At 38.1% G+C, this 18428-nt stretch overlaps 1 protein-coding gene across 2 annotated transcripts in view; it reads right to left on the reverse strand.

Moving 5' to 3' along the window:
* Window positions 1-325: 325 nt before the first annotated feature.
* The window catches only part of CDH6 (cadherin 6), a 130968-nt gene continuing 112865 nt past the window's right edge, over window positions 326-18428 (reverse strand). For both annotated transcript variants that reach the window (XM_016953493.4, XM_016953494.4), the window contains exons 8-12: window positions 11509-11645; window positions 8633-8754; window positions 7464-7581; window positions 7032-7283; window positions 326-2092 (exon numbers count right to left, since the gene is read on the reverse strand). In XM_016953493.4, the coding sequence (XP_016808982.2) occupies window positions 1602-2092; window positions 7032-7283; window positions 7464-7581; window positions 8633-8754; window positions 11509-11645 (1120 nt within the window). In that variant the 3' untranslated portion in view covers window positions 326-1601. The remainder of the gene's footprint in view (window positions 2093-7031; window positions 7284-7463; window positions 7582-8632; window positions 8755-11508; window positions 11646-18428) is intronic.

Below are 18428 nucleotides of genomic sequence, written 5' to 3' on the forward strand. Positions count from 1 at the left end.
TTAGGTTTTCAAAACAAGGATGTTTTCATTATAGTACGCTGGAATTTCTGATGACTGCACAAGGTAAGATTCTAATGATAAGTGCCATTAGAACAGCGTGTGAAATAAACGATTTGAATCTGCCAGAAGGATTAGTTCAGTTCGGTTGGGTCCTCTGGATAATAATTATGAGGCTAATTGCATAATTAGAGAAATAATAGATTGGATGGATTTTACATTACTTTTCTGTCATAGTTTGAGATCATTACTTTATCATTAGTTCAAAGTCAAGGATGGCAGGATGGTCATGAAAGCAAAGTTAAAAACAATGAAAAAAAATTAATGCTTTTGAAAATCAACTATCATTTTAATTACAATCTTAAACACTTTTGTTTAAGGGAATCCAATTTTGCTCTTCCAAGGGTCTTCCAAACATGGAATATGTAGGTTTTCATCATAATCTCAATGTTGTTTATCCAAATGTATCACGTTATATAAATATGTAGAGGTTTCCAGATGTCAAGGGCAGGGTATTAGGTTCAAGTGTGGCTGGCTCTAACCTCTCCACTGAACTCCTAGAGTGAGATTTAAGTTTTATTTAATCTAACTTTACTAATTCAGCTTAGTCGTGTAAGAAGGATACAAAGAATATGAATTATTGTACTTCACACTGCTACTTTCATGTACAGTATAGTAGAATAATACTGACAACTATAGACAAGAAGTTAAAATTTGTCTCAGGAAAATTCTTTCAAGAATTTTAAAACAATTTTGACATTAGCCTACTGATAGCTGAAAGAATTTCAAGTGACCCGTGATATATGTGGTGGCCAAAACTTTTAATGTATGCTAAAATATATTTCCTTTGTTAACATTATTAGCTATTTCCCTCCCCCTTTATATGGTACAAAGGCAAACTTTCGCATGTCTAGTCTAGGATATAACAAACTATGAGTTAGTGGAAGGAATGAAGTCGTACTAGGTTTGTGGTTGTTTTTGGATGTTACCGTTTAATTTGCTTCTATTCCTTAAGAGTAATGAGAATTTTAACATGTGGGTGGATTTGAGGTTTTGAATAGTAGTTGATGCCAGAGAAAGTTCTTGAAGAACAAATAGCATGGGCAAGTGTTATTTTAAATTCTTTGTGACACAAATAAACACCCCTATGTAGTTCATCTCTTTGTGAGCCGATATGCCCTCATTTCTTTTACTATGATGATATTTTTATCTTTAAAGCACAGTCCTTTATCCCATTAGCCTGTGAAATGTACAGTTAGGGCAGTTGGCTGACCTGACATGGAGTGTAGTAAAACACCAGGACAGCGGAAGCGGGCACGTTGCCCTGAGAACAAGTGGAAATACTGTTTCCTGTCCTCCCCTCCGGCACCTGCCTGTTGGGCTGACTTGGTTAACTGGATGCACTAAAAAATAAAAATTTGCCCCTTGGAAGCTCATAAAAGTGTACTAGAAAAAAGTCTCTAACATTGGATCCACACGGACTGCAGCCATTGGCTTTTGGAACGGGTAGAACAGAGAAGCCTTCACGGAGCAGTGGATAAATATAAAGAAATAGCCACTTCACATATTTCAGTGTCGTATTGGAAAATGAAAAAGGCAACAGATTAGGAGTCTTTGTCACTGTCCACTCCTCCATACATATCTGCAAGCTTTTTGAATCGAGGTCCCCAGTCACTAAGGTAATCATAGTCTTGATCTGCATCCGTGGTCACTGACTCCAGCGAGCTCAGGGAATCCGCCACGGAGCCAGTGCCTTCATAGGCGTAAGTGGCCAAGGAGTCGTATGGCGGGGCAGTGGGGTCCGTGTCATTTTCCTTTAACCTTTGGTTAATGAAATCTCTGACATCGGTGTTGTCGCGAGCTGTTGGAGTCCGTCGGGGTAGGAAAAGGGCTTCGGGCACAATGTCCCTTCGTAATTTGTTGTCCTCTATGGCTTCAGGATTCCTCAGGGTGCCGATATCAAAAGCCTGGGTGTCCTCCTCTCCACCACCTTCGTCGTTGTAACTGACAATGTTATCTCTGATGTCCTCTTTGGAAATGATCAAAGGCTCTTTTTTTCGCTGCCGCCTCAGAGCTGCAAACAGCACCACTGTCACTGGAAGCAGAAAACAAAACAGAAAGGGAAGGAAAAGTTAATTTGCTGCCCAATTAATGTCAGGAAGAAACACCGTGCTCAAATGTGAAGTTTTAAAAGTTCTCTAGAAAATGCAGACTCAACTTTTATTTCTTTAAGGATGCACTTGCCTCCATCCATGATCAAACCGGGACCCATAAAATGGAGTAAATATTTGAAAGAAGGTTATAATTTGAGTAGAGGATAAAACACCATCATATTTTGGCAGTAGTTCCTTTTTACTTTGAAATGGCAAACTAGTTTCAAGGTAAGGAAAAAAATAATAAAGAAAAGAAGCTCGGCCTCAGTGAAAGTACTGCAATCAGGGTGCAAATTATGCTGAACACCTAAAATGCTCTGAAACTGGTTACAAGGACAAGACTGGCACCTTTGGGAATGTGTTGAAGAGTTTGCACAACTCCACATCTAAAATAACTTTTGCGCTATGCCTTTTTTTTTTTAACCTGAGAAAAGTGTAAAATTTAGTTTAAAATCCAAAGTAGACATTGAATATTTGCATACCTTTCCTACATATAAAGCAATATTATTGCAGAAAATACCTGGAGAGACCCAGATATAATTCAGAAAGCCATTTTGGATTTCGAGATTGGCTAATTTGAAGGGGGCAGGTAAGAATCCACATGCCATATTATTTCTGTTTGAGCTAAATGAAATAAATACATGTAAGTGAGATTTTTTATTTTTTATTTTTCAAAGGTTCATGTTCTATAAGTTTGTTATTGAGAATGTTCATTCTTTTGATTTTTTCCCTCCTAACTCAAATTAGAGGTAAAACAAGAATTGTGTTTAAATACCTCCTGATCTTTCTTCACAGCTGGCTGGGTGGAACACAGCTGGCTACTTGTAGAGAGACACATCTATCTATGAATGGACATATGGGTGAAAAAAATAAAAACACAGTAAAAGCTTAGAGAGAAAACAGCCATCTAGGCCAAAAAGTGAATTGTTAAACTGGGTTTGTGCAGAGGAGTGTATTACAGGAAGTCACAGTAATGTCTCTTTACTATTTTATCCATAACAAGGCCCAATTTTTATGAGACATGAAAACTGAATTACTGCAATAAGAATTACAGAATAATGCCTTTTTAGTGAGTACACATAACTACCTATATAATAATAGATGTAGGCACACCCATGTATCTATATATTAAAATTTCATTAGTATTAATAATAATAATTGGTTACCCGTTGAGAGCTTTCCATGTGTTAAGCACTGTACTAAGTGCTTAACATACTGAATCTCATTTAATTATCATAATAGCCCTACAAGTAGATACCATCATTAAAACCCCATTTTACATAAGAGGAAGTTGAAGTTTAAAGATGTTACATGTACATGCAATTCAAATCCAGGTTGGTCAGACTAAAAAGCCTGCAGTCATAATTGCCATGTTTTGAAGCAGATTTGGAGTATAGACTATTTCCAAAGGAAATGTAACTTTGCCACTTTCAAGTGTGTGGTTTTGTAGTTGTATGCACCCTCTTTTGCTGCCAGAAAGTATCCTGATGCCTTGTTTGATGCAACCATTCAGGGTATTTATTCATTCATGCATTTGATAATATTTACGTAGTGCCTACCCTGTACCAGGTACAGTTCTAGGCACTGAGTGGGTGGGTGGGGTGGGAGACAGTTGGATGGAGACAAAATAAACAATGTGTGTAGTAAATAAGGAAATTGTTAGAAGGTGATAAGTGCAATATGAACATGAAAGAGCAGAGCAGAACAAGGTGGAGAAAAATACTTCTGTATATGTTTGAGGAGCCCATATGAACATACAGCACAGTTTTGTTTTGTTTTTTAAGACAGAATCTCACTCTGTCACCCAGGCTGGAGTGCAGTGGCATGATCTCAGATCACTACAACCTCTGCTTCCCAGGTTCAAGCAATTCTCCTGCCTCAGCCTCCTGAGTAGCTGGGATTACAGGCACCCACCACCACGCCCAGCTAATTTTTGTATTTTTAGTAGAGACAGGGTTTCATCATGTTGGATTAGGCTCGTCTTGAACTCCTGACCTCAAGTGATCCACCTGCCTTGGCCTCGCAAATTGTTGGGATTACAGGCATGAACCACCATGCCCAGCCAGCACAGTTTTGTATATGTTATTGGAGGGAGGTTGCATAATTTGAGCAAAGACATGAAGAACACTGCAGGGCTTTGGGCAGAGGGATGCTCATGATCTACCTTTCATACTGGTTGCCAGTGTGAACAATGACATAGATTTGCAAAACAGAGGGTTGGAAGTAAGGACATCCATTGGGATGAGAGAACAGAATCAAGCCAACTGTCTCTCCAAGAATTAAGCTCTTATGTACATGGGCTCATTCAGTCACGTAAGGCAAGGGGCAGGCATTTATCACCTCCTAGTTCTTCCCTGGCTTAAGGTATCTATAGCTTTTATTTTAGTCTTATGCACATCTGAAAGCGCAACTGTCTAGGAGGGAGAGGGCACTTTCAAAAAATCAAAGGCATTTATTCAAGGTCTAATTCTTCTACAGCTAAAACTGCTTATATCTTTTCTTATTAGCCCAATACACATCTGAACAGGATTTCTTGAGAGTGTCGCTGTCCAGAAGGAGAGCTCTCAGAGCTAACTTTTATAAAGTGAAAATGTGATTGCTAAGCACATGGGGCAAACACATTCTTAGAAAGTGATGCCCTATGAGGTGCCCTCAGCAGGAACTGAGTCTCCCCCTTTCCCTTACCCTTTTGAAGCCAGAGGACAGCAGTATGATTTTTGGCGGGATAGAGGGACAATTGGGCAAATTTGTGTTCAAATTTCATCGTAAAACTAGAGGGTAAAGAGATCTGGGTTAAATTAAATGATTTGACCGTTCTAAGCCTATTTTCTTATTTGTAAAAGAAAATCAATAGCACAGTGTCCAGTCTTATTGTCATGAATGAGTTAATAAATGTGAAAGTTTTGCAAGCTCTAAGGCACCATAAGACATGAGATGTAGTAGTTGTCTAGTTGTTTTTACTGTTGTTTTATTTTTGTAAAATATCCATTACCATATGATCCACTTTCTGGACTCCAGATTTCTTCCTATATCAATGTGGCTTTGCTTCATTTTCCTCCACTTTCTTCTATCGTCACATTTTAAGTTTGGGCTGTCTTTTGGCCTGGAAATCGCCCTGCATTTCATAAGTTTGAAAAGAAAGTAGAGTGCAGTCTTCAGGCACCAAGCCTGGGGAAGAAAATTTAGGTTGGGAACTTCAGTTTTACCACGTGTTAGACACGTGACTTGGCTACATTACTTCACATCTTGGAGCTGCAGTTTTCATATTTAAGGTACAGATAATTATACACCAAATGGTGCTGAGGATTAGGTGAGAAAAACCTTTGTAAAGCATCTTGCACAGCATCTGACCTATGGTGTATACCTAACAAAGGCTAAATCCCATTTTTCTCCTTTTTTGTTAGGTACAGAATTCCAAAGAGATTAAACAAGATGTGGGAGGCACTGAGGCCAATTACAAGTCATGAGGAGACAGTGAATTCATTGGAGGAAGGAAATGAAAGGGCGAGATTCAGTGAGTTGACTAGACGGAAGAAAAGGGGGAAGAGAAAATGGGTAGATGATGACAGAAAGGAAGAATCACCACTGTCAGATGAGAGTCATCTCTCCTTCCATAGATGACAAAAAGAGTCCATGGAATACTCCTTGGGTACAGCCCTACCAATCCAAGGCTTCTAAAAAATCACCCTTTTGATCAAAAAGAACATTCATATCTTTCTCTTCCAAAACAATGTTTACAGACTCACACCATTAGAAACAATGATTTGTCTTTGCACACTGTCAGTTTTTATTTATGTGCATATCTTAAAATACTTTCCCCAAGTCTTAGTTGACAAAGAGAATCGCAGTTCTGTAGTTGAGTTTCAAGGCTTCTGTTATAGTTAGCAGGGTTGATGTGGAGTGTGAAGGAGCGCTCGAGCAGGGATCCCTGGGCATTCTGTTCTTGGTGAAATGCGGGTTCTCTTTCACTCTTCTCAAAGTCATTCTGTCTTCATTTTTTAAAAAAGAGTATTTCCCCCTGTATAATTCAGGTTGACTCTTAACTTCTTACCTTTTCTTTTCACTATATAGGCAAGCTTTACAAATCTTGCTTTCATTTTTGGAAGGGCTGCGTTAACAAATATTTGATTTCTTAGTTCACAGTCAAGGACCTGTTGAGAAATCTGAGCTCGACTTGTAGGCTTAATTAGTTGGTTAGGGGTAAAAATTTCATTTGAATCATTGTTAGACCCTGATTTCCACTTTTATTACATTCATTTCTTTTGGGCCCCCATACTGATTTCCTCAATCACAGAAGTTATTTATTGTTGAGTGTGAGAAATAGACCTTATGCATGTGGCAATCAGAGAGTAATGCTAAGAAGGTAATCATTTAAATGGTAAATCAACATTAGTTTGCTGGGTTAAAAAAATTTCATAGTTTTTATTTTTCTAGGATGAGAGAAAAGTCATCATACTCCTCTTCCCACTTTCCCATAGATCTTTGAACTTTACCTTTATAGAAAGGGCCCTCATCATACACTCCATGCCAGACACTTAACAACGTTTTCCAAGTAAAAAAATTACACAACGAATGAAATGAAAAGGGCACATTTATGTTGCCCTGAAATCCCCCGAGATTCATTCCCAGTCTGATAGACAAGAGATTCTTTGCTTCCTGGGCAAGCAAAGACACGGGCAAGTTTCACATCTGTTCATTTTCCAAAGCCATTTGCAAGCAAAAATGAGTTCACATCGTACAGCACAGATTCTCAGTATGTAACTCGACTCACCTAGATCAGGCTGTATGCCTTAATGGGGGAGGCAGATAAATCTAGAGTGTCACAGTAACAGTGTGAGCCCCTCACCATGGGGAGATAGGAGGCAGGGAGAACCAGTTTACCTAGTAGGATCACGATGCACAGAAGGATGGCAACCAGAGCCCCCGTGCTCAGTCCCGTGGGGTGGATGAGCGCCTCCGCATGGCAGGATTGCATGTTCCCGTGGTGGTCACATGCACAGACCCGGACAGTCACTGTCCCAGTGCTGCTTTGAACTGGATAGTCGTTGTCTGAAATGACCACAGGCAAGAGATAGGTGCTCATCTCGTGTCTATTATAGCCATTTTTCCGAGTTAAGATTCCCGCCGTGTTGTCTGGAACCGGAAAGCAAAGTGGTGAATGTATGTGGATACTGCATCATGTATTGAATCAATTGTGATAAGAAAAGATAGATATAGATACAGATATGTACATATACATATACACATATACATACAGATACAGGTACGGATATAGATGAAGATAGATAGAGAAGGTAACTTGAACTCATTTACCTTTGTTGTCTTGAATGGTAAAGTTTGAGCCACTGGCTGCTTCAGGGGCCAAGGAAAACGAAAATTGGTGCCCACTATAAGGGTCGTCCTTGTCAACAGCATGCAGGGTCTGAATCAACTAAGAGAAAAACCAAAACTCTGCCATAAAATTTTGATAACTCAAAAGTGTTTCTTACCATTTTGCAATAAATTGCTTGACAAAATGATTTAAAAATTTAATTATAAAAATGATAGCCTTTAAGTAATATACAGTGAATCTGCTCTATTACGGGTTAGAAAGCCAAAGGGCAGGGAATGATTCTTTGTTGTGGGGACACTGTAGGATGTTCTGTGCATTGTAGGATGTTTAGCAGCCACCCTGGCCTCTACCCACGAGATATCAGTAGCACCTTCTAGTGTGACAATCAAACTCTCTCAAGATACTGTAAATATCCCCAGGGAGGAAATCACCCTGATTGAGAAACATTTAGCCTTGAGTGATGCAAAGCTATAAAATATCCCAATAGTCTGTGACAACATTGCAACTTCACAAAGTAGAAGTGCTCTTTGGACAGTCTGTCTAGAAATGCACTCTTAGCATTACATAAGCTATCAACTTGCAAAAAATGAAAAAGAAAATAAGTATATAGAACACGGTAACTTCAGCTTTCTACTTGCACATGTACTTTAACAGTGTACTTCTATTTTTACAAACTGAAACATAATTTTTATATCACTGGCAGCAAAGGCCTATTTCATGTGGGGACAAATGTGTAAAACAGTAAAACATTCATGAATTTGTATTACTTACACAGATGGTCAATGTAAGTAAGTGAAATCATGAATTATAGGCAATTATAAAGTATGTTCTAGTTATTACTTCAAGTACATATGGTAATTAAACTATCTGTTCACCAATAAAGATTTTTCCAATAAAGCCGTGACTAATCTATTTTAATAAAAACTTAAGATCGATTTGGAATCAGCCTCAGTCTTCGATGAACTTCCAGTTCTTCGAAACTGTTAGTTCTCATATGTAAGTCCTGGTTCTTATTTATAGTATTAATTTCCGTAGCATTCACTTCATAGATAATTCACAACTCTCCTTCAGCTCTGTGAATCATCTGAATGATAAGAAGATCTAAATTAATCTGATGTTCAACTTGAATATACTTTTTAATGAAACTCACCTGATCTGCCTTTGCTTTTTCACAGACAAAAGTTTCATAGAACTCAGCAAATTCTGGGGCGTTGTCATTGACATCTAGAACTTTAATATATAGAGGTACTCGACTACTTTGCTTTGGATTATCTGTCACATACCAAAAAGAAAGAAAAAGGCATTTACATGTTGATTGCTGATTCCCTTTAGACAACATCCGCTCAACTCCTTCATTCTCATTCATGCACAGAGTCCCCAAGCTGCTGTACTACTGGGCATTAAATACCAGTGTGGTCACAAAAAGTAGAATTAGATTGTTTGGTACATCTGGAGTTGGATGCACCTGTTAGAGATACATGGGTGACAAAGCCACTTGTGTTGATATAGTTCAACTGTATAATAAACCTTAAGATAACACAAAACCAAGAAAGGCATTTTAGAGGTAGATTTTCAAGGAAGCAGGCAGATGGGGAGCATATGGACAAAAGGAAGGAGAGGGAAAATGAATGAACCACCAGAAGACCAAAGGATAGTTATTAGTCTTAGTGGTTTAGTTTGAGTGCTGAACGAGAGCAAGATGTCATGCTAAACACTTTGCTGTATTACGTTATTTAATTTTCACAAACTTCTGAGGTAGACAGAGGTACTTCCCCCATTTTATAGATGAGGAAACTAAGACACGGAGAAGTTAAGTAATTTATCTGTGTTTACAGAGACAGTGAAGAGTGAAGTCCAGGTTCAAACTTGGATCTGTCTGACTCCAAGCCCAGGCTGAAAGCCCAGGCTGTTCATTTGAAATTAATGATAAAGCGGAATCAATGTTTGCAGACCTGAGATAAATGAAGTATTTTGGTTGCCTTCTGTGATAATCTTCTAGCATAGTATGGAAGACAGATTCCTAGTGTAAGAATCAGGAGTTAGCATCTATCACCTCACCTCTCTTCATTTACTTCACTTGTATGTCTATTTGTTTTTTCACTTTGTAATTATTTAGTGAGCATCTAATACCTAATATATAGCAGCCTCTATTTACGATGTTGGGGCACGTAGGAAACATAACAAAGATCCTGTTTCCTGGAGCTTTATTGTAATGGGGATGGACAAACCATAAACTCATAAATATATAATGTGTCAGATGGTTAAGTGCTATAGAGAAATTAAGTAGGGAAAAAGGATTGAGAGAAATAGAGGTGTTACTTAGAATGATGACCAAGACTGCTTCTCTGATGAGATATCATTTGCCCAGAGACATGAATGAAGAGAAGGTTTAAGCCATGTGAATATTTCTGGCTCTTCAGGTCGAGGAATCAGTATATGCAAAGGCCCTGAGGTGAGTGGGAGCTGGTTTTACCAAACTTTTGGTTTCTGTTATATCAAAGGTTGTTAAGAAGATTAGACAGTAAGATTCTTTAAAATGTCTAAAATTTTACTCATATTATTCTTTGAAAGTTAGAGCAGCTGAATATTAACTTTCAAGAGATAGTCACCCATACTTTCAAATGTGTCATAGAAACATTAAATCTTAAAAACTTTTTTTAAGGCACAAAGATTAAAATATTTATGAAATGACTGCTTTGGTAAAAAATAAAATTTCATTGTCTTAGGAAAAATGGTCATTTTCAATGGGAAATAATTTTATAATTTTAAAACTTTAAAGATGCTCTATCTTTGGTATCTACATCAGTCCCTTAACATAAATTAACATGAACTTCAAGATAAATCTTGAAAAATTCTGAAGAGCAAATTCCTACCTAACTAATTTCTAATGTGCTGTCCTTATCGCTATCTAAAAGCAACGCTTCATTTTGCCCATATTGGTTACTATTCTACCAAATATCCTTTAGTCACTTCAAATCTCATGAGTTATATTGACAGAGAATACAAATGTAATAAACTATTCGATATGGACTATTTCACACTAGATACCCAAAGTGAGCTAAAAATGTTTAGAACTTTTAAAATTAAACACAAACACTAAAAAGTGAGCTGTAATTTAGAAGCCTAGTTTTAAACATTGAAATTCTATTTTAACCGGGGCCTGTTGTGGGGTGGGGGGAGGGGGGAGGGATAGCATTAGGAGATATACCTAATGTAAATGACGAGTTAATGGGTGCAGCACACCAACATGGCACATGGATACATATGTAACAAACCTGCACATTGTGCACATGTACCCTAGAACTTAAAGTATAATAAAAAAAGTAAAAAAAGATCATTTTTCACTTATGTTCTTCAGCCTGTACATTGTATTGACCATCTACATTAGTTTTCATTGTGTGTAATCATTTTATTTGAAGCATTCTTTTGGCACTATTGTTCTTTGCCTTCAATTTCATGGGGGCTACCATAAAATTCATTCTAATCATTTTATTGATTACTTGATGGTTTGTAATACTCACTTTGGTATACCATAGAAAAGTGATAATTTATCTCTCTTAATTCTGTAAAGACTTTGAAATAGAAATTCTATAGTGAGCTAGGGAATTGATATCTAAAATTTTCTAAACAATGCCCACATTTTACAATATACTTGACCCCTCTCATCTTTTGCCCCCACACACAGTGTCTAACTGAGAGTCTGTTTTTTTTCAGCTGTTTATGTAATGTTCTAATTTATAAGCTTTTTTGGAATTAAATCCACCGAGTACCAATTCAATCTCATTTGTGAGATACATTCCCATTTTATTGTTTCCAAACCACAGAACTTCCATGGTTGCCTCTCCATTTATGTGTGAGCCAATGTATATCTAGAAGAAACATTACTGCAAACCACTCCAGGGCTTTTTCCCTCAATATATATCAAGTGGGATTGTCAATACATGGTGACAAGCTACGCTCCGCCAGCCCTTGCTGGGACACTCAGTCTATTAATAGGGGACAGCAGTGGTATTAGGTAGGACTTACTGATCTCTGTTGCTATCACTGTAATGTTGTGCCATAGCAATGTTTCTCGGTCAAGAAGTTTCGATGTAAAAATTGAACCATTTCCAGAATCAATGTTGAATATTCTGTCCATATCTGTGTGTCGATCTACAGAGTACCTGAAAATGCAGAGTGGAATTAAGAAAGGCTTTTCTTTCTATTTCCTATTCTCACATCATAGAACATCATAAAACATCTGGTACACATCATATCCCAGAATATCTGTGGCATAAATTTTTTTCCATCTCTAGTGCATATTTGAATATCTACAACTTGACATTAAGTAAAATATTTTGAGAAATTAGTTCTTCACAATGGAGGTCTTAATAGTAAACTCACTAGACAAGTTGCATGACTTTGAAGATCACCATTAAATTTTCTTTTCTAATATGTATAAATTTGGATCAAGTTTATATAGTAATTGTTTCATTTTTAACTCAAGTTTTTACAACCTGAGAACTTTAATGTGTGTGTGTGTGTGTGTGTGTGTGTTTGTATGCATATGTAGGGTGTTGGTTATTTTTCTACTTTCCATTTAATTTTAAAAATCATCTGTTGAAATAAGCAAAAGATGGCTAGTGTGGCCAAGGTTAGTGAGGCAGAAGAAGGAGATAGGAGATGAGATTGGTGAGAGAGCCAGAGTCTAGACTGCAGAAGAAGGCTGTGATAAGGAGTTGGAATTCATTCTAGATGCAATGCGAATCTACCCAAGGGTTTTTTGTTTGTTTGTTTGTTTTGAGATGGGGTCTCACTCTCTCACTCTGTCACCCAGGCTGGAGTGCAGTGGCATGATCTTGGCTCACTGCAACTTCAACCTCCCAGGCTTGAGCGATCCTCCCACCTTAGCCTCCAGAGTAGCTGGGACCACAGGTGCGTGTCACCACGCCCTGCTAATTTTTTTGTAGAGACAGGATTTGGCCATTTTGCCCGGGCTGGTCTTGAACTCCTGAGCTCAAGTGATCCACCTACCTCAGCCTCCCAAAGTGCTGGGATAATAGTCATGAACCACCACGACTGGCTACAAAAGGTTTTAAGCAGGGGAGTGCCACAATCTAAATCATTGTTAATAAAGATCACTGGTTGAATTGAGGAGAATAGTTGAACGGTGCTGCCACAAACAGAGAAAAAAGGAGTGAAAAACAGGATTCGGGGAAGATGGGTAAGTTCCATTTTTGCTATGCTGAAGCTGAGGTGCCTGAGAAAAGTTCAGGAAGAGATATCTAGTCTGAAGCTCAAGATTAAGATCTGGTCTGATCCCAGATTTCCTATTCAGCTGTCTAAGAAAACAATGTCCAGTGGAGGAAGAGAAACACTAAAGACAGAATCATCTACATCACTTAAATCAGTGGGAGACCACAGTGGTGCCTGGAACAGACTAGGAACTTGATAAATATTTAAGAAGGAGAGTTTGAATAAATTCGAGGGAAACCAAGAGAAGCATTTGGAAACCAAACATTCCAACCCTAATACTGATGGAAGACTAGTGGATTTTGAGAAATGTTGTCTTATTTGTAAATGTATTACTAGTTTTTAGAATAGCTATGTGATATGGTTTGGCTCTGTGTCCCCACCCAAATCTAATCTCAAATTGTAATCCCCATGTGTCAAAGGAGGGGCGTGATGGGAGGTGATTGTATCATGGGGGCAGACTTCTCCCTTGCTGATCTTGTGATAGTGAGTGAATTCTCACGAGATCTGATGGTTTAAAAGTGTAGTGCTTCCCCTTTATATTTCGCCATGATTACAAGTTTTCTGCGGCCTCCTAGCCACGCTTCCTGTACAACCTGTAGAACTGTGAGTCAATTAAGCCTCTTTTCTTCATAAATTACCCAGTCTCAGGTAGTTCTTTATAGCAGTGTGAGAATGAACTAATACAGAAAATTGGTACCAGGAAAGTGGGGGACTGCTATAAAGATAGCTGAAAATGTGGAAGCAACTTTGGAACTGGGTAACAGGCAGAGGTTGGAACAGATTGGAGGGTTCAGAAGAAGAAAGAAAGATGTGGGAAAGTCTGGAACTTCCTAGAGACTTGTTGAAAGGTTTTGACCAAAATGCTGACAATGATATGGACAGTGAAGTCCAGGCTGAGGAGGTCTCAGAGGGACATGAGGAACTTATTGGGAACTGGATTAAAGGTCACTCTTGCTTTGCTCTAGCAAAGAGACTGGTGGTGTTTTGCCTCTATGCTAGAGATCTGTGGAATTTTGAACTCAAGAGAGATGATTTAGGATATTTGGCAGAAGAAGTTTCTAAGCAGCAAAGCATTCAAGAAGTGATCTGGCTGTTTCTTAAAGTGTATGCTCATATGTGTGAACAAAGAGATGATGTGAAACTGGAACTTATATTTAAAATGGTGACCATGTGGTAGAAAAGAAAGATCCATTTTCTGGGGAGGAATTCAAGCCTGCTGCAGGAATTTCCCTAACTAAAGAGGAGCCGAATGTTAATAGCCAGGACAAGGGGGAAAATGTCTCCAGGGCATTTCGGGGACCTTGATGGCAGCCCCTTCCCTCACAGGCCCAGAGGCATAGGAGGAAAAAAAATGGTTTTATGGGCAAGGCCTAGGGCCTAGCTGCTCTGTGCAGCCTTGGGACATGGCATCCTGTGTTCCAGCCACTCCAGCCCGAGCTGTGGCTATTGGTGGATCCACCATTCTGGGGTACAGCTCAGGTTGTGGCTTCAGAGAGTGCAAGACCCAAGGCTTTGTGGCATCTACATGGTGTTGGGCCTGAAGCTGTGCAGAAGGCAAGAAGTTGAGATTTGGGAACCTCCACCTAGATTTCAGAGGATTTATGGAAATGCCTGAATGTTTAGGCAGAAATCTGCTGCAGTGGTGGAGACCTCATGGAGAACCTCTATTGGAGCAGTGTGGAGGGAAAATGAGGGGTTGGAGCCCCCACACAGAGTCCCCACTGGGGCACTGCTTAGTGGAGCTGTGAGAAGGGGGCCACTCTCTTCCAGACCCCAGAATGGTGGATCCACCAATAGCTTGCACCATGAGCCTGGGAAAGCTGCAGGCACTTAATGCCAGCCCATGAAAGCAGCCTCGGGGGCTGTATCTTTCAGAGCCACAGGAATTGAGCTGCCCAAGGCCATGGGAGCCCACTCCTTTATCAGTGTGCCCTAGAGGTGAGACATGGAGTCAAAGGAGATTATTTTGCAACCTTAGGATTTAACGACTGCGCTGCTGGATTTTAGTCTTGCATGGGGCCTGTAGCCCCTTGGTTTTGGCCAATATCTCCCTTTTTGAGTGGAAACATTTACCCAATACCTGTAACCCCATTGTATGGAAGTAACTAACTTGTTTTTTATTTTACAGGCTCATAGACTGAAAGGATCTGTCTTGTCTTGGATGAAACTTTGGACTTGGACTTTTGAGTTAATGCTGGGATGAGTTAAGACTTTGGGGGACTGTTGGGAATGCATGATTGGTTTTGAAATGTGAAAAGGACATGAGATTTGGGAGGGGCCAAGGGAAGAATGATATGGTTTGGCTCTGTGTCCCCACCCAAATCTGATCTCAAATTGTAATCCCCATGTGTCAGAGGAGGCACCTGGTGGGAGGTGACTGAATCATGGGGCAGACTTCCCCCTTGCTGTTATTGTGATAGTGAGTGAGTTCTCATGAGATCTGATGGTTCGAAAGTGTATGGCACTTTCCCCTTCCTTTCCCTCTTCTCCTTCTGCTATGATTGTAAGTTTCCTGAGGCCTCTCGGCCATGCTTCCTGTACAGCCTGTGGAAATGGGAGTCAATTAAACCTTTTCATGAATTACTAAGTCTCAGGTAGTTCTTTATAGCAGTGTAAAAATGGACTAATACACTATGTTTATGAGCAGGGTGGGGGTGGGGTATTACAGAGAAAACTGAAGAAAGTTGATATGTTAAGGCCATTAGAAAAAAAATTGCCCATTTCAGCTGGATTTTTAAAACTTTATGAGGTTAAAAACATTGCCTCAGTAGAAATTCAATATAAGTAAATGACCTGACTAGGCAGATATATGTGGAATTATTATGGGTGCTCTAAGAAAAATAAACCCTTGTAACTAACTTGCCATAGTATACTGCACCCAAGATTCTACTTGAATGCATTATTTTGGTTTAAAACACAAGTAGTGAATTATAATGAACAATATATTTTATCTTCATAAAATTTATTTTTGTTATCTAGTGAGTGTCTAAATGAAATAGATATTCAATTATTGCAGGCCATTTAAACCTGATTTTAAAGAGAATTAATGAAGTTCACAATGGGTATAATATCAAGTTGAATTGGAGTTTCAGTTTCAATGTACATAAACTTATGTTTTTATTATCAAAAGGGTTGAAACAAATGAAACAGCTATTGTTTTGCCATTTATGTCATGAATCAATATTTATTAAGAATTCAGGCAACAGCATTGTACTTACTTGATCATTTCTTATTTTAAATTTGAGAATGATAAATATTTATAGTACATCGTTAATTACAAAAAGGAAATCTCAATATTCATAGACTTCGTAAGAAATTTAATAATTATCTAGATATATATTTTTTTCTCATGGAAAATGCTAAGCTTAAGATGTGCTGCTTCTGTAAGCTGTTACAATAATATACAGCAATAATCTTGTTTTGTTCTTTGTGTCTTTTCCCCCATTGTAGTTTTAAATTTTACAAGTAATTATATTTTCCTATCAAACCTTGACATAAAGGGTAAGAGGTGAGAATTTTTAGTTGAAGGCAGCTTTCAATTTGAAAGAGATAGTAACTATTTAGGAAATAGCAAAATTGTATTTTTTCCTTTTGTTGGGACATTTAAAAATTAATAGAAAATCTAAAATGCCCACATCATTCAGGAAAGTTGCTTGTACACAAGCCTTGCTTGTTTGTTGTTTTTTCCTTTCAAGGTAATTTAAATTTATATCAAGGATATTTATTGTCCAGTCACATTAATTGTAATTATCACTGATAAGAAACAAGATAAAATCCCATCATGATTATAGCAGATCCTTCTGCTAGGTAGCTCTTTTTTTTTTTTTTCTAGGACTTCATTGTATTCTGTGATTAAATAATTTGTCTTCTAATATATCCTCAAGTCAGGAAGATTTGTGGTTCTTCCTGGAAAGGATGTATGTTTGCATAAATTGTTCACAATTTGTATGTATAGTGACATATTATAAGATCCTTTCACAGAAACCAAAGGGAATTTGAGATGAAGTTATTAGAAGAAAATAATTTTATGTGATTAAAGAATTAAAGACTTGTGCCTGTGTAATGATAAATCAGTGCTCTGGGGAAGAATTTTCTAGTGTTAATTTTGCACCTACCATATTGTCTAGCACTTAGTTGTTCAACATTTATGTCTTGAATAATCAAAAATTATGTATGAATGTATTTTTCTAATATAAGAATGAATTTTATCCTATAAAAGGGCACTGGAATACCATTTATATACCAATATATCTATAAGTATTTCTAGTCTTAAATCTATATCTATGTATCAAATCCATATGTACCAAGGAAAGGCTGGCAGCAAAAAACTTAAAAATTAGCTGACAGCCAACATAATCTGACAAGCTAACTACTTTCTTTCATAAAACAGAAAATAATGCAGAGGGTAAAAATGGTATTTGGTATGAAAAGTAATATAGATATGGAAATATTCCCTGAATTCGCAAAACATTCTCTCTTTTAATTAAAAAAAGTTGATCTATCAAGGAGATAACCAAAGCTCATATTTGTAAACTTCTAGCATTAACACTTTCAAATTGAATTTGATACTTACTTGCTAAGATTTTTTTTCCTTATGCAGTTACAACAAACTCCAAGAGAGAGTAGTTGTGAAAATACACACATATTAGTGAAAACTATATTAGTGAAAGCTATATTAGTGAAAACCACATTCATTTCCTTATTAACAATATTAAATGTATGTGGAGAAACACTTGGTCCATGGAGCTCACATTGTTGACCACAGCCCAATTCAAAGTGTCTTGTAGATATTCCAGTAGGATGCTAAAACAAGAGTTTATTTGCCCAGTGATTTAAAATTGTTCCCTGAAAGTAAGCCAGGAATTTTTGTGTTTGAGATGTGGGGCTTGTCATAAGGTTTCATTTGAACAAAGGCTCAACTGGGAAAAAGTAAGAAAATGACTGCTGCCTTAGAGCCCCACATTCTTTTATGTGCAATAATATTCTTCATGTAGCAGCTGGTGTTATCCTTTTAAAACGGAGTTTTAGATTAGTTAACTCTTATACTCAAAGGTTTCCAGTGGCTTCTCATCTCAATCAGAATAAAATCCAGTCTTTACCATCAACTACAAAGACCTACAGGACCTGCCACACTCCTCATCAGCTATCAAACCTCTCTGGGGCCTCATATCTGACCTCGCCTCCCTCTCTCACTCTCTTCCAGCTGCGGAGGCCTCCTCGCTGTTCTTTCAACTGTCAAGCAAGCTCTGGTATCAGACTTACCCTTGCTTTTCTCTCTTCTTGGAATGTTCTTCCCCCAGCATCAACATGGTTCGCCCTTTAATTTCATTCAAATCTTTACTAAATAGTCCCCTACCAAGAATGTCAAACCTGACCCCATTATCTAAAATAGTACTCCAGGTGCTCTTTATTTCCTTATTCTACCTTATTTTCCTGCTTAAAGTTTACTTTTGCCTGACGTATTACATATTTACTGTTTGTCTATTTCTGCTTGCCCCAATTAGAATGTAAGCTTCATGGGAAGAGGACTGTATTCCCTAGTGCCTAGAATGTACCTGGCACTTGGCTGGCACCTTGACCAGAATCTATTTGTGAACTCATTGGCAAGAGTTTCTCTAGTTTTTCAGTCTGCTTACTTTGTTTATGGGGAGTAATTGACACAATGCTACTCTGGTCTAGCACTTTTCTTGAACTCCTGACCTCAAGAGATC

This window comes from Pan troglodytes, chromosome 4 (assembly GCF_028858775.2).
Source record: "Pan troglodytes isolate AG18354 chromosome 4, NHGRI_mPanTro3-v2.0_pri, whole genome shotgun sequence".
NCBI classification, from domain to species: domain Eukaryota; kingdom Metazoa; phylum Chordata; class Mammalia; order Primates; family Hominidae; genus Pan; species Pan troglodytes.